We start from the raw sequence: 22,266 nt of genomic DNA on the forward strand, positions 1-22,266 counted from the left end.
GTTATGAAAATGCTGCCACAGATGATCTGTCAGCATAGGCAGTGTGGTTAAACCACACTTTCATTATATTTCCCAAACACAGGCAGGTAACTCGTTTCCACTCCACAGAAGCTACTGGACAACCCACTAGCCTTTTATTAAAAGTAGAAGCATAGAGAATGCTGAGCTGAGCACATTCATCAAAGCACTGTAGAAACAAAAATTACCATGCAGTTCATGAAGAAAAGTCTTTAATATACAAGAAAAATGTATTAAGAGCCTAAGCAACTGACTTTTTTGTTGTTTCAAACTGTAAATGGGAAAATAATCCAAAGTAATCCTTTCTGAATGTTCTAGATATATTAATAGCAGATAATGTTTTAAGGACTCATATTGGCTACAACAATATCTGAAACTAAATTTACGAAATAGAAGGAAAGCCAGGAGACTTATCAGGAAACAAAAGAAAAATGGTACTACATATTAACACTTTACAAATGTGAAGAAATACTCTTTAATATATATTTTATCTTATATCAAATTTAAAGGGAAAAATTTACCTATGTTGTAAGAAATTTACTTTTATAAGACTATCATTTTGGCCAGGCGTAGTGGCTCACGCCTGTAATCCCAGCACTTTGGGAGGCCAAGGCAGGCGGATCACCTGAGGTCAGGAGGTTGAGGCCAGCCTGACCAACATGGAGAAACCTTACCTCTTTTAAAATATAAAATTAGCTGGGCATGGTGGTGCATGCCTGTAATCCCAGCTACTCAAGAGGCTGAGGCAGGAAAATCACTTGAACCCAGGAGGCGGAGGTTGCATTGAGCTGAGATCACGTCATTGCACTCCAGCCTGGGCAACAAGAACAAAAATCTGGCTCAAATTAAAAAAAAGTATAATTTCATGATTCCCTAAAATTCTATTCTACTACCACCTTGCCATTATTTAGCTGGGTGGCATTTCATTTCTCTCTCTTGGACTTCGTTTCCTTACTAGCAAAATGAAAAGATTAGACCAAAGATTCCCTATGGTTTTTTTGAAGTCTGAAGGGCCATGCATATGTCTCCAAATGCAGTAACAAGTCATAATTATATAGCTATAAGCAAGCAAAGGTTAAAAAAATCCCAGCAGTGGTTACATAAATGAATATGTTAATTAGTCTTTCCTAATAAAATATTCAAAGTAACTTTAAAAACAAGTAAAAGTCCTACGGGTTGATGTGCTTCCTCTGCCTTCATTAAGTCCTCATAGACTTCTCCACCTTCATCTTCTCCATAAACACAGTCATAGAGATCTTCTTCATCTTCCACAAGGGTTTCACTACAACAAAGGATATGACATAAGGTCATTTTCTATTACACAGTAAATGCAATCACTAGAAATAGGCTACTGGATTTTAGTAGAATATCCAGAAAGGAAATAAAATGGAATTAGTGGGAAGAGTTCAAAAGGCTTACATTATGACTCTGGCCCTCTTAATAAATACAATGACAAACAAGTACAGAATCCAACAATGAGGGCAGCGGCAGCTATCATTTACTGGGTAGTTACTATCTATAAACACAAAAATACTCATTCTACATATATTATCTCACATAATTCATCCAACATTATCAGGTACGAATTATTATTTAATTCATTAAAGAGGTGAGGAAGTTGAAAGACCAAAATGTTATTCGGCTTTATAAATAAGCCAGCTAGTCACTGGCAGATTCAATATTTAAAACCAAGTCTGTCTTAACTGCAAGTGTTTTACCCACTCTATCATACTGCCTCCAATTTTTCATATTTCAAGGCCTCAGTTTCATCAACTGCATTAAAGGGTATAATATGGAGAAAACAGGGGACTTAAATTGTATCTAGTATGTCATAAATGGTCTTTGAAAAGCATCAGTTACTGTAGTGTTATTACAGGATCTAATCCAGTGGTTTTCAAACCATGTTCTACTCAGAGGATACCTACCAGTTCCCCATCAACCAGACCCTTCCGTTAACTGTTTGATTTGTTTGCATCTTTTATCAAGGTTCCCAAGGTCACAAATGTTTTGAATAAACAATTTAAAATCTCCTGCTGGTCTCCCGGCAGTTGAAAATTATCCCTATTTCTAAATAATCCCTGTTTCTAACGTTTCCACTAGCACTCACATAATTACTACTGCATTTTTCCAACAGCTGAGATTGTAAACCCATTCGGTCACTGCATGTTCTGTTACTACTCCTTAAGTTTTTCCTTTTAGTCAAAGACTTCTATAAATGCTTTCTATTAACCAACGATCTCAAAGAACTGAGATTAACCAATTTCAAATGTTGGAGACAAGCATTCATATCTCTGAGAAAGAGATTCAATTTCTTTAATATTATCAGTCCTTTGTCTCTCTCCTGGGTCTGTGCAGATAGAACATTAAAAATAGATACATCCACAAATAAAAACAATGTAACTGTAAATGTCACTCTGCAACATGGAACATTTTTCAAAGTAGGTACAATCACACGGTTGTTTATGTTTGTCATGAAGGATTATTTGAAGGTATTTGACAGAAATGAACTGTCAAACACTTGGAGAAAAGGAAGGTATATTAAGGGAGAGGGATCTGTGGGTAACAAGTTTCAGAGAACTCTGTTCTGAGAAAAATTCGTTCCAGAGCTACTTGTCCACCCACCCACTCATCCAGCCAGCCAGCCATCTATCCATACCAAAGATATTTACTAATGTCTGAGTTCCAGGATTTTCCATGTTAAGAATGTATAGATCAAAAAGGCCCGGGAATTCTCCTACAGTCTAGTATGGAGAACAGCACATAGCCTACAAACGTAATTCTGGGCTGGGTGTGGTGGTTCACGCCTGTATGTAATGACAGCACTTTGGGAGGCTGAGATGGGTGAATCACTTGAGGTCAAGAGTTCGAGACCAGCCTGGTCAACATGGTAAAACCCTATCTCTACCAAAAATACAATAATTAGCTGGATGAGGTGGTACATGCCTATAATCCCAGCTAGTCAGGAGGCTGAGGCAAGAGAATCACTTGAACCCAGGAGGCGGAGGTTTCAGTGAGCAGAAATCATGCCATGGCAGCCCAGCCTGGATGACAGAGTGGGACTCCCTCTCAACAACAAAAAAAGAAAAAGAAAGAGAGAGAGAGAGAGAGAGAGAAGAAGGAAGGAAGGAAGGAAGGAAGGAAGGAAGGAAGGAAGGAAGGCAGGCAGGCAGGCAGGCGGGCATGTGTAATTCTGTACATGCAACAAAAGAGATGAGGGTAAAATATAGGAGCAGAGGAAAGAATAACTCTCACTAAAGAAGTTAGGGAAGGTTTCCCAGAAGATACTACATCTAAGCCGGATCTTGACTACATTTATCAATTTATTCAATAGGTATAATTTTTGCTGTAAAAGTACTGTGTGCCAGGAGACATGGCTGCAGACTAGGCAGGCACAGTTTCCACTCTCCCAGACCTTCAGAGGGCAGCAGGAATGACACACACTGAATTAATAGAGGGAGACGGCAGTCCAGACAAAGGATACTAACATGTGCAAAGGCAGATGGACGAGAGGAGCCATGGAACCTCACTCAGTGTGACCAGGTGAGTAGGGTGCCCCCACCTCCAGAGAAGCGTTGAAACCAAACTGTAAAGGACCACGCACTCTGTGAGCTCAATCTTACCCTGGGCATCAGGGAGCCAACAGGGGTTTTACATGGGGGTAACCTGGAGGGGGAAAGACAGGCAAGGAGATCAGTAAGCCAAGAAGTGAAAGACTGTGTGTGATTGAATATTCAGAGCTGTAACTAAGGTAAAGACAGATGAGGAGAGGAACAGATTGGTGTAGGAAACTGAGACAACCAGACTTGGTGACCGCTGAGAATAAGAGAGAGAGAAGGAGTGAAGAGGAAGGAGATTTCTACTTTTGGAGACTAGGGAGATGGTGAGTCATATTGGCAGTAACATAATTTCCATACTGAGGGGTTTAGACAGGCAATCCAGCCAGAGAACAGTAGGGCAGGTAAGTAGGTTTGAACATTTTCTGTACCACATCAAAGGACAGGGAGGTCTGGTGAGTTCATGAGGGAGCAGAGATATAAAATGAAGAAAAAACAGGTTCTGCATTGGAAGGGATCCTGTTCTGAAGAAAAACAGACTGAAATTCATTTCTCTGGCACTCCTAATCCCAGCACTCCTGGTTCTAATTCCTAATACCACCACCCCTGCAAAAACGTCAGCCTTGCTGAAGTCTTACATTTGCCTATTTCCCATGACAGTAAAGAATGAATCATATACATTCACACAGACTTTTCTCTCCTTTTTTTTTTTTTTTGTGGTGGGGTGGGGGCAGAGTGTCGCTCTGTCACCCAGGCTGGAATACAGCGGCATGGTCTCAGATCACTGCAGCCTCCACCTCCTGGGTTACAATCCTGCCTCAGCCTCCTGGGTGGCTGGGATTAGAGGCACATGCCAACATGCCCAGCTAAATTTTGTATTTTTAGTAGACACGGGGTTTCACCATGTTGGCCAGGCTGGTCTCAAACTCCTGACTGCAAGTGATCCACCCATCTCAGCCTCCCAAAATGTTAGGATTACAGGCATGAGCCACCATGCCCAGCCGACTTTTCTGTATTTTAAGACCTATAAGAATGACATGCATGGCCGGGCGTGGTGGCTCACGCCTGTAATCTCAGCACTTTGGGAAGCCAAGGTGGGTGGATCATGAGGTCAGGAGTTCAAGACCAGCCTGATCAACATGGTGAAACCTCGTCTCTATAAAAATAAATAAATAAATAAATAATAAATAACATGCATGTGTGAGTGCATGTGTGCATGCAAGCACACAAACGCAAACACACACACACAAGACTGGTCTAGAACTGTTTGGCTTCCGTTATTCAATCCTACACTAAAAGAAAATACAATGCTTTTCTTGCTAACAGCTTGGTAAACAATTTCTTTTCTGAGCCAGAAAAGAAAAGAGCTGTGATATTTTTCAAATGGTCAATAAATCAACAACAATTAATATTAGCTTTCCTGTCTTAGGGCCACCTACATATGGCCATGTCTGGCACCCTGATAGTATAAGCAGGAGAACTGAGGACACTGTATAGATTAGCTACTACCTGCCCTCTCCCCTCCATCCCATGGCTTTCTCTCCAACTTAGAAAAAAATAATTGCCTCCACAGTGGGGACCAGGCCAGTATTTATTCCAAAGGATTCCCTTTGGGTGAATTCAGCCCCAAAATTTAGAGTTAGGTATATTTTCCCATAGAAATTGTAGCAAAGCTGAGACTAAAAATCAAGCTGTCATAGCAAACTCAAAGCATTTCTAGGGATAATACAATACATTTGCTTTTTTTTTTTTTTTTTTTTTTTTTTTTATAAGATAACCGTACCTCACCTGTAATCCTTAGGAGGCCAGGATGGGTAGATTGTTTGAGCCCAGGTTCGACACCAGCCTGGGTATATTAAATAAATAATTTTTAATATCTCAAATACATTTGGACCTCTGACCACCAGGTAGAAATTTAAAGCAGTCTGCCTCTCACAGAGCAAGAGCTGGCTGGCATCTCAGAGCAGCCAATTCAGGAAACCGAGTTTTCTCCAAATTTAGCTAGGAGCGTATCCTCACTGGATTTATCCTGACATCAATTCTGCCTTAAAAAAATCAGTGAAAAAACAATATGGGGTAAGCTATAAAAATTTATAGGTGTAAGTCACCACTGGTATCGGTTAAAAAGGAATATCATCACAGCACTGGAAATTATGCATTCTCCTTACTTTAAGTAATCCGAGTACACTGCCAATAATCTTAGCTACTTTTTGAAGACTGTAACCAATTCAGTAAAACAAGTGGCACTATCTTGCTTAATGTTGGTGAGTTCTTAGAGATTTCAAGAGATAAGAAACGATGCTTCATCGATATTTAAAATATAAGACTGAAAGGTCATTCTGATGGCACCTGTCCCGGAAAGAGCTGCTGCCCATCCATCCACGTGGCCCAGTCGGCGCTTGCCGCCTCTGCTCTTCTACCAAAAGCTCTGAGAGGGGCAAGTCAGGTTGTATCTGGAAGTTGGTACTATGACAAACAACCTCTGCTCTAGAATAAGGGCTGTGTGAGTTCGAATCCAAAGACTACTAGGTACTGGCAATATTACCTCCAGCAATTTACTAGGCTTTTCAAAATTCAGTTTTCTCCCTTTTGAGCTGTGAAGATATAATAACAACCTAATAATATTGTGGTATTACATTAGATAGTGCATGTAACCTGGCTAGCACACAAATGGACACTCAGTAGACTCTTATTATTATTGCCAGGTGTAATGCCTGGCAAACAGTAGATACTAGATGCAGTTTTGACTTACTAATTTAGAAAACAAATACTTATTGAGTACCTACTATATGCTAGACACTGTGAAGTTCTAGGAACACAGCCATGAACAAAGCAAAGTCCCACACCTCACAAAGTTTACCTTCTAATGAGGAGACAAGCAATAAAGGAAGCAAACCAAGACTGTCTCAGGCATGGGCAAATGCTGTAAAAACACAGCAAAGTGAGGGGGTGGTGGCAATTTTAGACATGGTAGTCACAGAAGGTCTCTCTGTAAAGGGACATCTGAGCAAAGACTTGAATGCTGAAAGTCAGTCAAATAGAAAGAACAGCACGTGCAAAGGTCACAAAGCTAAAACAAGTCCAGTGTGTTTGGTGTATAAGGAAGGATGTATAAGATGAATGAAGGATGGATTTCCATAGCATTTGAATCTGTCTTGGGGCATAATCTATTTCTTATTATGACTCTTTGCAAACATGCCTGATCTATGTCATCAGTTCCTTGAGGAGTAAGGATCATGCTTATACTTATTTGTAATTTGTACAAGTCACTCAATCAGCAGAAGACAATCGGCTGCAAGGACCTTTTGCCTCTCCTGACTATTAAATAATAAAGCCCTAAAGGATTCTGTGTTCAGAAAGAACACCATCTACTAAAACATCCCAGGCTAGCTCCAACCCACACTTCTCTCCCCCTTCCTTGAACTTATAAGGCATGCACTATGTGTCCCACAACTCCAGCTGCAGATCTTATTTCTTTTCAATTGTTTCCTAATTGTCTAACTCCAGTTTTATCTACTACTTCTGTTATGCCTTTGAGAAACTTTGAAATTTTATTTCATTACAGTATGTTTCTTTATTCTTCATGGGGACACCACACAGGAACAAAAAAATCAGTTGAAGTACATTTTCTTGCAAAGCTTTCCATCACCAGTTTAAGGTTAATTCTTACATGTCTCAGTAATTGAGACACTTTTCCTCCTTCAGATAGCTTACTTTAATATCCGCAGTTAAAACCCACAATGGACGCATAAATTGGCAGTGGCTAAATTTTGCTCAAAAGGTTCAACATACTCTATTAAATCAGGAAGGCCTTTGTAGATGTCTTCATCATTAATGCTTTCTTCTGTTGGGAAGGGCCTAGGAGGAGGGGGGAAAAACATGAGTGAATGAGCAACAATCAGGCTGGGCATTTATCTCTCACTAAATATGTAAGTGGTCTGCTATCAAAATGGTCAGATCGGTCACCATGTCTAACAACGTCTAGGATTTTCCCCAAAGTGCCTGCTCAGTGGCTGTGTCTGAGGTTCCTCTAGGGAGGGGTTAATACCTGCCACCTGAAATCATCTGAAGCAATTACAGCTAGTCACCACAGTCACATGTACGGGGGAGGGCATAATGACGTGCTCATGTGATCTCCCACTTGCCACATACCTGCAGCGTCACCTCACCCACTGCAGCTCCCCAAGTCAGACAACAAACAGCCGAGCGTGTGCCCTTGCCTTCAGCACCCTCTCTTTTCAGCTATGGGATCTGATAACAAATAATTTGGTAACAATCATCCTTCCGTGGCTCACTTCACTAGTGAATATGAAAATTAGTGGAAGACAAAAACATTGTGCCCTTTACAGGCTAACTGTCTAACTCCAGTTTTATCTACTACTTCTGTTACACCTTTGAGAAACTTTGAAATTTTACTTCATTGCAGTATGTTTCTTTATTCTTCATGGGAGACACACAACAGGAATGAAAAACCAGTTGAAGCACGTTTTCTTGTAAAGCTTTCCATCGCCAATTTAAGGTTAATTCTTACAGGTCTCAGTAATTCAGCCACTCTTCATTGTGCCTTTGCAGGGCACGATGACACAGAAATGTCATTTTTCACCCTGACATTTCTGCTCAGACTTTAGCGTATTTAAGTTGTATTTTTTATTTTCATTTATTAGACAAGGCAAATGAGTCAACCAGACCTTGGGGAAAATAGAGTGTTTTCTTTTTTCCCTATTCAAGAAAATCAGACTTTAATATATTTCCTGTTCCCATTGTGTGGCTTCCTTGTTTGCCTCATGGTACTCATAACACCAGGATAATACCTTAAATTTATGTCTAACAAAATCACAGTAAGTATACCGTGCCAAAAATTCTACCCTTTTCAGGCAGCCAGCATATCACATATTTCATAAAAACAAGAGGATCCATCAAAATAATAAATAAGCTTTAAATAATTACTAAATAGTTATATTAAAAAGCAGAGTTTCACACTGGCTTATGGATTAATTTAATACTGAAGACATTTGAGGAGACTAGGTTTTTCAGATAAATCCATGTGTGAGAAATATAGTCTCAAAATCTTTTTTTTATAAATTAAGGCACATTTTATTATGCAAGTTCACTGTAGAAAATACAGATGAGAAAAATTAAAAAAGAAAAAAATCTTTTTTTTTTCAGAATCGGGAATACATAAAAATTTGATCATGCTTTTAAAAAATCTGTTTACATATAACATAAAATATATATCGCCATGAAAGGTATGCATGTGTTGAAAAGCAAATTAGAAGGAGTTGAATGTGTATCTCCCGACAGACCACATACATAGAAAGCTGCCAAATTCACGGCGCATTTCTGAGAAAGGTCTTGCACGCCAGCAGGGCATCTCTCCCGAGCGCACTGTGCTTTGCAGCCAGTGCAGAGAACCCTAGTAAGTCCTCCTTGGATCCTCTCTCTTAGAATGGGAATGTGAGCTGGACACAGAAAAATGGCTGTGATGGCTGGTGACAGAAATATGGAGCACTGAATAAAGAAGGCAAAAAATCCATTCCATTTCCATGAGGCCTGGCTGTGCAGAGACTATTTTAATTTATTTCCTAATGTTACTTACATAATACATCTTTACTGACTGATTTAACTTAAGTATGTAGTATCTGAAGCAAGGAAGTCTCAACACAACATACACATCTATATTTGCATGATTAGCAAATGCATAATATCCATCGCAAGGAGATGCCATACTATATTTAACCAATTTACTTCCAGGTTTTTAATTTACTACTGAACCTTCAATACACATTCTTGTATACAAATCTTATACTTGTCTGATTATTTCTTAAACTCCTAAAAGCTAAGAGTTATCATTATGTTCTACTTTATAGGAAATAAACATATTGTAGCATTTTTAAAAATATTTATTTTCTTAAGCATTTCTGTTTACCTTGAATTATATGTACAGAAATGTTGGAGGAAAGTGAAAAAAAAAAAAAAATAGAACCACACCAGTGACAGTCACCTGTGAATTGAGAACAATGTTTAGCCAATGTATTATTCAACTCTATGAATAAGTTCTATCTTGCTCAATTAATTTCAAATGTGTACTGGGTACTTACAAACCAGGCACTGTTCATGAATGAGACACACTACCTGTGTGCAAAGTGCTTCACAAATAGCAAACATTTAATAAAGAATCATTACACTGAACTCAACAGGACACATGAATGATGAAACAGAGCTTACCTGATTCCTGTGGCCAACGCTATAGGCGTTCGAGAAAGTCGTGATAATGTTTCTATAACCTGAGAAAAGAGGAAAATATTAACATGTAGTTCAGAAAAGGTAAGATTTCTTTTTCCAAAACTTGTCCAATCTAATATTAACCATAGCAGCAGAAACATATATTTGCAGATGTCAAAGAGGTACAGAATGAGAGGGGCTGTGATTGGGAAGTATAAATACCTGGATTACATTTTTGTTCCTTTATTACTTTGAGCAGATTACCAACCTATTTGAGTTGCAGATTCTTTATCAGTATAACACAAAGTTAGCCTGGGTTACCCCAAGCAAGTTATATCTCTACTTCTACAGAAACTGAAAGATTCTGGAAAGCTGTATTCTCCAGTATAGCATCCACTAGGCATAGGAAGCCATGTAAATTAACCTAAATTTTAAAAACAAAAAAATCCCAGTTTCGCAGTTGTGCTAGTCGCATGTTAAATGTTCAGTAGCCACAGACATGTGGCCACTGTAATGAGCTACAAAGTTATCAAAAATTTCCATCATCGCAGAAAGTTCTATTGGACTGTCCTGTTATATAACAAAGCAGGTTACAGAATGGATGGGTTCATAAGCTACACCACCTGAGCCTAAATCCTGAGTTTACCATTTATTGGATACCTAACTTTGAGCAAAATGCTTAATTTCTCTGAGCTTTAGTTTCATCGTCTAGGTAATGCCTATAATAGATTATTAACAATCATTACATTATTGCGAGGATTAAATAAGATAGCATGTAAAATATTTAAATAGTACTTATTCTGTATAATCACCAACTTTAAGGAAATTGCCTTAATTCAATTCTGAGTGTTTTCAGAAAAAGTTTTCTAAATTAACCTGATTATCTGTTTCAAAGATTCCTTATAAAGATCTTCAGTACCTAAACCTGTTAAATGTGCCCTGCTAGCAACTTTATCCTTCCTTCAATCTTTTGTCCTAAGACTGTCTCTTTTGAAGGCTTAGTAAGAAAGCCATTTACCTAAAATGTAATTTTCTCATAAAGTCTGTTTTTTTGTTTGTTTGTTTTTTTGAGAAAGAGTCTCACTCTGTTGCCCAGGCTGGAGTGCAGTGGCACGATCTTGGCTCACTATAATCTCTGCCTCCGAGGTTCAAGCAATTCTCATGTCTCCCTCAAGTAGCTGGGGTTACAGGCAAGTGCCACCATGCCTGGCTAATTTTCGTATTTTTAGTAGAGATGGGGTTTCGCTATGTTGGCCAGGTTGGTCTCAAACTCCTGGCCTCAAGCGATCCACCTGCCTTGGCCTCCCAAAGTGCTGGCATTATAGATGTGAGCCACAGGCCCTGCCATAACGTCTATTTATATGATAATAGACATAATACATCCTAACTCTCAAAAATTTAACAAACACAGCTTAAAGAGGTTCTACTATAAGGCCTATACAGAATGAGAGTAAAAAAGGAGAAAAGGCAAAAATCTGTTTCTAAATTAAGGTAATCTAATTCCTTACTTCAGAGACAGAAACATAAAAATGAAGTCTCCAGCACTCTGCAGACGCTTCATGAGAGTACTAGCCACACATACACTTATATTTCACCCACTTCAGGAAGCAGATCCATATACATGGTTGTAGTTAAAAATTCCTGGCTTGGGAGTAAGAATACCTGGAGCCCTGACTCACGAGTTTTCAGCTATGCTCACCTTTACTAGCCTCTGTAAAATGCAGATAACAGCTAACTGCTTCATGGAGTTACTAAAAGAATTAAATGAGATCATGCCCATCATATGCTTGACTCGGTAAATGTGAACTTCTATTATTATGTAAAATAAATTATACAAAAATAAAATTTAATTGAATTACATATAGATGACAATGTATTGCATTCTTGAAAACCATAGAGGGTACATTTTAAGTGTTCTCACCATAAAAAATACGTGATGTAATGCAAATGTTAATTAGCTCCAGTTAACCATTCCAAAAGGTATACATATTTCAAAACAACATGTTGTATAAGATCAATACATATAATTTTTATTTGTTAATTTTAAAAAATTAAGAAAATCTGTTACACAAACCAAAGAGAAGGGAGTAAAACTCTTTAGTATGGTTCCAAAGGGTTAGAAAGAAGCAAAGGACATGGTGACCAGATGAGCTAATTTACTGACCCCAAAATTCTACAGTCTAACCCTAGCCCTCAGCTGTGACCCTAGAAAAACAAAAGAATGAAAATTCAATTAAAACCCTTCATGCAATTTCTTCCTGGTTAAGTGTGTTGAACATCTAATGTCAAAACATACATAACCAATCAGATAAAATTTGATACCAATTAATTCCCCAAAATAAAGATAAAGCATTGTCAGTGAGTTCATACATTCAATCGAGAATGAACCAATACTAGTAAATTTATCAAAATTAATTCAAAATAAAAACACTTGCTAAAATATAAAAATTATTCACTATTAGGTGAAAAGTCTAGCTTTGGGGAAGTTCTGGGGTAATCAGTAGAGTATCCAGACCCTTGAATTATCTACGCTGCTTTACTTTACCATGTGCTGTACCCTTATATAGGACTGTTAGGAAGCTATGGGGTGAAATCTACCTCTGATTATAGTTTACACTGTGATCCCCGCATATATCACCACTTAATAACAATAAAAATAGCAAAAGCAGTACCACGGCTATGTATTTTATTATTGCTATTCTATTACGTATTTTATATAGCAATTATTCCTTGGGGATATTTTCTATAATAATTATGATGTATCTACAAAATTAGAATGCATTTTCTATTCCTTTCCCCCCACCAACAACCAGAACAATGACAACCCCTCCACTACAGACTTTCTCAGAAAACTATAGCTTGATTTTTTTCATGACTGTCCACCAGAGGGAGCTAGATGATAGTGTATTAGTTTAGTCCTGAGTTGAATGTGTTTATAAGGACAAATATTTCTGAAAATCGACAAGCTGAGACTAACTCCTATTTTTTGCTTAACAAGGCTTATTTATAACTATTCACTAATAGAAAAATAACAAATACACAAATTCAGCAGATGGAGAGGACTAGAAAGACAGCATGCAGTGTATCCTAAAGTGAGTCTGAGAACTGGCGTTCAATTTTGTGTCTATCCTATTGTACACTGGGTCCATGCGTTAACTCCAAGTTCAGCCAAAGCAAATAAAGACTGTTTAGTCAATGTAGTGTTTTTAGAACAATGTGTTTTCTATAAAGGCGGAGTGTATCCGGATTTGGAATAGACAAGCATACACACTAAAGCCAGATCCTTAAATCCTCTGTGGAGATTCTGATCTGCCATCCATTCAAGAACTTTTATTAAAAAAAAAAAAAAAAAAAAAAAAAAAAAAAACTCTAAGGACACTAAGAAGACTATTTTCCTGCAATGTATTAATTTCTAACTTGTTACCTCAATATAATAGCAAAATTAGAGGTACATTAACTCCCAGAAACAGAGGTAGCTAGTAAGAATACTTTCAAATCAATAAGCCAACAATCAACTAGAGTAAATCCATACTGCGAATTTCCTTTCTTTCCCTTTGTCTACCTCTTGGTGGGTAAGAAGTGTGGCATCTGTAAAGAAATGAAAATCATCCTGGATAACATAAATCAGAGCTATTTTATGAGGCAGGTGAGAAAGGCAGACAAAGGGTTTTGAAAACCTGCTTTAGAAGGGTGGCTTATATTCCAGAAGCTAGGAAGGACCGTTAAGAAAGTGTGGGAAGGGCAATCATGGGTCAAAACTGCATTTTTAAAGTAAAGTGAAGGGCAGACTGAGGTGGGAGGACATGGGGAACAGACAAGGGGCCAAGAGACCACCTAAGCAGGCTGTCTCAACTGTCCAAGTGAGAGGTGAAGAGACGGAACCAAGATGGCCACCATAGAGACAGGAGAGAAGGCAACACCGGACGAGTGTTCAGTAATAGTAGCTGGTGCTGTGCTAAGGCAAAGGGAAGAAGAAGAACCCAGGATGACCTGGGCAAGCTGTTAAGGCTCTGGAGGTGGCCAGCCCCCAGGCCGGCTACCAGGAAAGCCTCCAGGATGCTCCCGAGCAGAAAGCCCTTGTTCTCTCTCTGTCTTCTACGTGATGGACATTTATAATCCTGAAACCAGGGAGGCCACCCACTCCTCCAGGGAGCCTTCTCTGGCCCCTGGTCTTTGTCCCCTTTATCTCCCCGTAGGACCCTGGATATAACCCTGCCATAGCATCTGTCACCTCAAAATGAAAGCGTATTGGCTTTTTAAAATATTTCAAAGGAATATATGTTCGCTTTGTCAGACTGAAATAATACAGTAATACATAAAAGATGTCCCTCACACCTCTCCTCTCTCTTCTGCCTACACGGGACCACAGCTAAAAATTTGGTGTGATTCTGGCAGAATTTTTCTTTTTTCCTTTCCTTTATTAAGTAATGTATTCCTATTTTACAGATTTTCCTACAGCATGCTTTTGTCATTAACAATAAACCAGAGTTAGCAGAGCGCAGTGGCTCAGCCTGTAATCCCAGCACTCTGGGAGGGTGAGGCGGGCAGATCACTTGAGGTCAGGAGTTCGAGACCAACTTGGCTTTCATGGCAAAACCCCATCTATACTAAAAATACCAAAAAAGTAGCCAGGTGTGGTGGCAGTCACCTGTAATCCTAGCTACTCAAGAGGCTGAGACAAGAGGATCACTTGAACCCAGGAGCTGGAGGTTGCAGTGAGCTGAGATCATGCCATTTCACTCCAGCCTGGGTGACAGAGCTGGGATTCCATCTAAAAAAAGTAAAATAAAATAAAAAGAAAGCAGAGTCATGCCAGATGTATATAACTACTTTATTCATTTTACTGCTATATAACATTTCAGTTAAATAGCTATGATTTAGTCATTAACTTGCCAGTTAGCTTTTTCAACATTCTTCTGCAAAATCTACAACTATTTTTCTTGCCAAAGATCTTTTCAATTATGTGCAGGTATTGCTATATGAAAGATTTTTAAATGGGATGATCAGGACAACAGAAATGCATGATATTCAATATATTTGCATGAATATTGCTTCAATATGAAAAATATCTGCATAATTTAGACACCCCTGAAGAGTATATAAAAACATAAGGCATTCTAGTGATCTGTTCATTGGTCTTTCAATCTGACAATGGAAAATTCCTTAAGGGCAGGAAAATCAAAGTGATTCTTCACTGTTGTATTTCCATCACCTAGTTCATAGCCAGGCTCATGGCAACCACTTAACACAAAAATATTTCTGGCTCAAACAAACAAAAGAGTAATAACTTGCTAAACTGTTTTAAAGATTAGGGACAATATGTGTCCAGATATGTAAAGGGCTCAACCTGGCACAAGTGAGGAATCAATAAATAACTGAAGAATCCTTTGTGAAAATTAAACGTTAAATATGAGAAGGGGTTCCCTATTTACTCAAACCTACAGTCAATAAACACTGACATGTTCCCCTATGAAACATTTTCAACCAATGATGATTTTTATTTTGTTTGAGCTCTTTATTTTTATCATCCCTTAGTCAGTTTAAAAACCACAAAATAAAACAGCTTTCAAAAACAGAATGGTGATAAAACTACCCGTTTTAACCATTATCTTCATGAGACCTTCTGTCAAATATCCACTCTTTGCTTCTCTAGCACATTAGTGCTGTTGATATTATTTGTAATTAAAACAAGTCCTGTATGCAGGAGCAGTATGTTATAGCTACTCTAAGGTCCTGAGTTAAGAAAGCCACAGCTGAACTGTGGCTTAACAGTAACCAGAGGAAGCCGTGAGACCAACATGCAGGTCTGCCAAAAAGTTGCTAATTATGAATTTATCTTCTTGAGTTCTCTATTCTGAAGTCTCACCTCTTAACCCGGAGCAGACCCAAATGGAAAGCCTGGTTCAAAAGGAGTTCCGAGGGAAGGGGTACTTACAACAGGAAGGTGGGCTCTGAAAGGGCAATCAGACAGCTGCAGGCTTGAGCTCAAATGCAAGATAAGCTTAGGGGATCAAGAAGGGGTCCACAGCACCACATCCCTACAGCATTAAGTTGCTATCTATAAGCGGAGGCTCAAGGCATGGATGTTGCCTCCTAGTTCCTGAAGACTCAGAGCAAGTGCCCTGTGGGGTTATGGCAAAAAATGAGGGCCCCAGAAAAGAGAACTGGGAGTGTGGACATGAAAGTGCTGGGTGGAGAAATTCAGGCAGAAACATAGCCTGTAGATCAGGTCAACTGCAAGCCAGAGGCGGCCCAGAGCCTGGTGCTGTCTGGCATACCAGACACCAGATTCTCTGACAATGAGGCCCAATTCTAAACCTGACCAGATGGTAAACTTTAGGCTAACATGTTTCACCTTAACTCTCCTAGGAAATCAACAGAACTCATTATTGTAATTTTCTCTGAAACTCTAATTTCACACAGCAAATTACCCCCATTAGCATACACTGCAGCTTAGTGTCACTTCCAGCAACACATCTTAGAGATTTCCTGAAGCATCTGCTTGTTGCTTTCATCTGTGGGATGCTGTTGAAAAATGTCCTTAGCACCTCCTCTATGGGCACAGCCAGATAAGATCAACAAAACATTTCTATGCCAAGAAGGCTGTAAACCATGGAGAATACATTTCCATTGTTCAAGAGAGTAGAGTATCCGTATAGGTTACCTGGATCCAAATTATAGTTTGTGCTGTCCTTGGTCACAACCATAAATATAAGAATTGTTCTATACTTACTATTTTTTGAATCTTCAAAAGTGAAACTACAGAGAAGAAGAACTTCGTTTCAAAAAAGTCATAGAGTGGACTGATTAGAAGTCCAGGCTCAGGAGTCAGATTTTCTGAGTTTAAATACCAGCTCCGCCTCTTACTAGCTAGGTAAGGACGGGAGTCAAGAAGGTAAGTGTGCTGCGCCTTGGTTCCCTTACCTAGTAAATTATAATTAAAATATCACCTACCAAACAAGTTTATTGTCAGTGTTAAAGGAGGTGACAGACAGAGAGATACGCACATAGGAGAATATCCGGTACTTTTACTCTTTCCTAATTTCCACATCACCCTTGACATTGTTGTCATCCTCGTCATTATCGGTAAAGTAATGTTCGGTCTTTGTAAAGTACTTCAGAAAACAAAATGTGAGTGCGACCTCACATAGAACTGAAAGAGTTCTAAGAAGGGACAGTACACAGGATGGGCCCAGAGGAGCCATGCCTGTCTGCCCCAAATAAACACAAAAATCTGTGTAACTAGGGTGTGTTTGTTCATAGCAATTTCCAGACAAGTCCTTTAGCTGAATGCCTATGCCCAAGACCCACAACTCTATCTTATACAGAAATCCTAGAGATACCACCTTTTATTCAGTGGTTATGAATTATTTTAAGTCAGAGATCCCTTTGAGAGTATGATGAAAGCTCTCGCTCATTTCCTCAAAAAAAAAAATAAAATAAAACTCACCTATCCCCTCCCCCCCCCACACACACACACTAGTTTGCATCTAATCTCAAGAAATCCAGAGACTTCTGAAGGACCATTTGCGGATTTTCCAGATTCTCACTAAATCTCCTTCTTTCCCTATCAGAATACCATGGCCCAGAAAAACTAGCTCGCCCCAGGTCAAAGAACTGACAGTAGCAGAGTGAGTTCCAGAATCCAGGTCCCTTTTCTTCTGTCCTGGATATTACTCTTTCCACTTCACTACCTCCCGTATAAGTTTCTTGTGTTTATTGAACACTTCATTCTGTGCTAGATACATCAGATACATTCTAAAAGCTGTGGATAGCAAAATGAAGATACAAAGCTTCCTGCTCTCAAAAACCCAGTCTATTAGGAAATACCATAATGGTGAAGGACTCTAAGTGAAAACGCAGACTAGTATGACAAGCTACATCTGAAGCCCAGGGAAGACAGCAAGGCCAGTTGTGCCCCTTGGGGGGCAGAGGGAGCTAGAGAGGTTCAAAGGTATCTTTAAAAGAGGTGATCCTGGTCTGCATCTTGATGGGCACCTGGACATGTGCCAGCCTGTCTTCCTTCAAGTTAATACAGGTTTGATGGGCAGGAACGACCGTTCTCAGGCCCACCCCTTCCATCATCATGTCGTACTCCGGTGAGTACCTTATTCTCTGAGAAGCTTTTTGTAGTTGCCATTTCCTGAATGATATATTTCTTATTTGGTTAAAAGTGGTGATTTTTCAGATTCTGAGAGAAAGAAGGTGATTGAGCAATTTTTTTTTCTAAAGCAAACAAACCTGTACTTGTCTCATTAGGCATTTCCACACCACTATGGTCCTGCTGTCTCTGCCTTCTTGACCTTAGCACTTGCCTCTGAAGACCCCAAACAGTGCATCTTTTCCTCCTAGCCTGCTTCTCCTCCCCATGCCCAATGACCCCACAAGCCCTTTCCTCGCCTTCACCTGGCCAGACATGGGGAAACTTTCTAGATTTAAGGGGCAGACTTAAATTCTATCAATTCATCCTTTTCAGACTCTTTAGATCTAATCCCTTCTCCCTTCCTGTGCCTCTGCTATGGTCTCAGCCCTCTCTATTTCTTGCCTCAATTATTGGAATAGCTTCCAATATGTCTCCAGACCCACAATTTCACTCCCTTTAATTTCATCCTCCACTTGGCTACCATAGAGGTTTTATGGCATTTCAAAACTATTAATGCGACCATACTGCTATTACCACCAAACCCACCCCATCATTCTTCAGTGCAGAGTGCCAGTTACTTAGCAGCACGCTCAGGAGTCCCGAGAAGCTGCTGCCGTGCCACTTCCAGCCTCACTCTGCCCACTCTCCACACACTCCCATGTTCAGCCACACCCAATTGCTTTGCCTACTGTGCTCCAGACTGACTCCAGACCTACACAGAGCACAAAATTCACATGACTATAATTTACAGAGGCAGTTTCAAAATTAACACATTCCCACTAATGAGCAGACAGAAAAAAAGCAAACTGGGACCAGTAAGGCTAATTTTCTCACACCAAGTAAAAGATGGTAAGAAACCTTCCTCATACACCGTTTTAACATCACCGGTTCAAAGAGCAAAGAAGATAAAACTTGGAACTCATCCGTGCAGAGTTACCTGTCTGAAAGCAGTTTTCCAGTTATAAATATTCTCCGCTCTGCCTAAATTTATGCTGGTCTGTTAGGGTGTATTAAACTTAGTACGCAAATGATAAATAATTGTTTGTACACAACTGTAAAAGAAACACTTTCATTTTGAAAATGTAATCATATCTGTAAATCCTTCTCTGCCTTTAAGCAGAGAGTAGAAAGAATAAGCTACAAAGATTACATGGCAATTTTAATATGTTCAATACAAAGAATGGAATTTATTTACAGACTCTGTAGGTATACACCAATTACTCACTGAACCATTACAGTAGCAACTCCAGCAGAGTGACTGGGAATGTAGCAGACAGCATCATCACCAGCTCACTGGAAAGCCACTGTAACTTTCACATGAACTCCCTTTGAATGGACATGCTCCATGTGCTCACATCAGGCCCGAAGAGAAATTGATGTGATCTAAAACAGACTCGGAGAGTTCTGTGTGACCTAAGGGCCTTAGAAATTAATGAATGCTCAGAGCTGCCCACAAATCACACAGCTGGGGCAAAGTCAACACATTTTCCAAACTCAGCTCACTGTCAAAGTCACACAACTCAGAGGCAAAGATCACTGCTTCCTGAATGTTGTCCATAGCTGTTATCACTCTAAAGGAAGAAATGCAGAAAGTCCCAGAAAGAAAAAAGCCAGAATGATAGGATCGTGTTGTAGAGAACGTGCCACAGAATTCCAGTCCAAAGACACTCCATCTTTTGTCCCAGTCTCAGGACTGCTCAAAGAAAAGCATGAAGCATCTGTGAACATTTCAAAGCATCTAACAGAAGTTCTGACTGCCTACCAGGCTAGAATAAAATCTCAGTCCTTAAAGTCTCTGTTCTGGTTGGTGTGGTAACAGTGGTCATTTCATATACTGCTTCAAAGTGCTAATTTTCATATGTGCGTGAACAAATGAAACACAGATAAATGAATTCATGATGGAAGAAATGTAGCTTCTGGACCAGAGCTAGTCAATAGAAATAAGTAAGTCACATATATAACTTCATATGTTTAAAGTCATGTTAGAAAAATATAAAAACAGGTGAAAATAATTTTAATCATATATTTTATTTAAATCAAGATGCCTAGAATATTATCATTTCTACAGGTGACCAATATAAAAATCAAGATATTTTAGGTTTTTTTATAATGTCTGCAAATCTCATGTGTATATTGCAGTTATAGCTCTTGTCAACCCAGACTGGCCACACCTGAGTGTTCAATAGCCACCTGTGGTTAACTGCAATCATACCGGACAGGACAAGTCTATACAAAACTCTTCAGAGCACCCAGAACACAATGAGAAACAAAACAGACGCACATTGGCCAAGACTGCCAAACCCTTCATTCCACAGATGCAGGCGGTAATACAGTGTGACATGGCATCCCAAAGTCCCCACAGCTTGAGATGGTCAAAGCAGAGCAAAAGCCTGCACTTGTAGAGGCCCACGGCCTCTTCAGTGGAACCAGAGGAAAGCTAAAAGGACCGTGAAAAGGTGGCAAGCCCTGGAGGGAGGAGGAAAATACCCTTCTACACAGCCCTTATGTACTTCCCATTTCCCCACTGCCTACACACATCAACTATTTGATTATTTTCTCACTCAGTCAACTCAATGGTCGCCCACCTGGAAACTCACCACCTACCACATGCCAGGATCAGCCCTGTAGACATGCACTGAAGAAACTGGACAAGGCCTCTGCCTGCAAAGTATTCACGGCAGAGTTGGGAAGCAGAAAAGCAAACAGTCACAAAAATACACATATGTGATTACATGGGTGAGAAGGGTTACAAAGGAATGGCACACAGCGCCAGAGGAGAAGGGATGTGTCTCCATCTAAGGGTTCAAGGTAAGTTCTCTGACAGACAGGTGAATTGGGGTCTGAATGACAAATGGGGTGATCAAGCATTCCACTACAGCATTTCCATACAAAAGTATGAATGTTTTCCAGTGTCTTACCTCACCCCTTCCTTCCACTTATTTCTAAGCCTTATTTATTCTTGTTCTTTCTTCCAAACAAGGAAAGATGCTGAGTTCTATACCTCAATCGTCTCACCAAAGTTTGAGAGCCAATGTGTGGCAAAAATGGACCCCAAAATATATACCTCCCAACTCAGGGCATGTCTGCTGTGATTTAGGTGCATTTATCAAACTTCACAAGTTACAGTAATGACTTCCCATGTATCTTAAGATGGTGTAGATTCAGATTGCCAATAGCCTTGTGTGCCACATTAAAATCAGAACTTCATTCAACAGGCTACAGGTAAGTTTCTTAAGAAGGGCAGTAACACATTCTAATTTGTTTTTGAGGAGAACTGTGCTGGCAATTCAACAGATTAACTAAAAGGAAGAGAGACTGGCGATGCAGAAAATGACTGCTGCAGTAGTTCAGGTGATAGAGTACACAGGTGAACCCAAGGCACCACAGTGTAAAGGAGGAAATACATTCAAGGGCTTTTCAGAGCATACTCAACTAGGGCAAGACAGACAACTGCACAAATATGTTTGTCAGAGGGCAAAGACCCTGGCTGAATGTCAGAAACACCTGTGGAGCTTTTGAAACACACCAATGTCCAGACCTTACCTTCAGAGACTATGACGCAAATAGTCTGTGATGGGGCCTTAGGGTTAGAATTTTTTAAAAGCCTGTCCAGCAATTCTAGTATGCAGCCAGGGTTGAAAATCACAGGCTTGAAGAGAATAGCTTTTTGAAATCCTAAAGTCCAAGAGAATCAGCTTTTTTTCTGCATTCTTTAACTTAGCAAATAACTATTGAATGCTTACGATTATCAGGTACTAGACTAGGTGATTAGTTTTATTTAAGCTCACAAAACCCATGATTTATACGATATTTTCATTTTGAAATGAGAACCTTCTAAGGGTCACAGAAGTAAAGTGACTTCTAGAAGGACGCCAGGCAAATGACAACCTACATTTGAACCTAGCTGTGAATATTCAGATCTGCTAAAAGCAGGCAATGCTGCCAGCACCTTGGGATTCCAACCTTTAATTATAATTTGACTTATAGCACTCATTAATCCTTGTATATCTTGAATTCCAAGGAATGTAAGTACTTCAATAGTTAAACCATTCCTCATTATTCCACTGAACCCTCTGCTGGGTCTCATGCCTTGGGAATAACTACAGTATCTAAACTCATCCGCTACTGACTTCACCGTCACACTGCTAAAGCAAGTGTTGGGTATTTTTTTTTTCCACATTTTGCCAAAACAGAAACCTTAACTGTATTATTATAAGAAAACTTTTCAGTATTATAACGCATTAAGTATTATGGAAATATAAATGCTGACGATTCATAGCCTAAAATAATTCCTTTAAAAATACAGCTCAAATTCATATGATAATATGC

General features: G+C 39.4%; 1 protein-coding gene across 2 annotated transcripts in view; it reads right to left on the reverse strand.

Moving 5' to 3' along the window:
- The window catches only part of VAV3 (vav guanine nucleotide exchange factor 3), a 391,549-nt gene that overhangs the window by 190,982 nt on the left and 178,301 nt on the right, over positions 1 to 22,266 (reverse strand). For both annotated transcript variants that reach the window (XM_032262870.1, XM_032262869.1), the window contains exons 3-5: positions 9,798 to 9,856; positions 7,365 to 7,430; positions 1,192 to 1,300 (exon numbers count right to left, since the gene is read on the reverse strand). In XM_032262870.1, the coding sequence (XP_032118761.1) occupies positions 1,192 to 1,300; positions 7,365 to 7,430; positions 9,798 to 9,856 (234 nt within the window). The remainder of the gene's footprint in view (positions 1 to 1,191; positions 1,301 to 7,364; positions 7,431 to 9,797; positions 9,857 to 22,266) is intronic.

The sequence above is a fragment of the Sapajus apella genome, unplaced genomic scaffold (assembly GCF_009761245.1).
Source record: "Sapajus apella isolate SASKATOON/1434 unplaced genomic scaffold, GSC_monkey_1.0 scaffold131, whole genome shotgun sequence".
Lineage (NCBI taxonomy): Eukaryota > Metazoa > Chordata > Mammalia > Primates > Cebidae > Sapajus > Sapajus apella.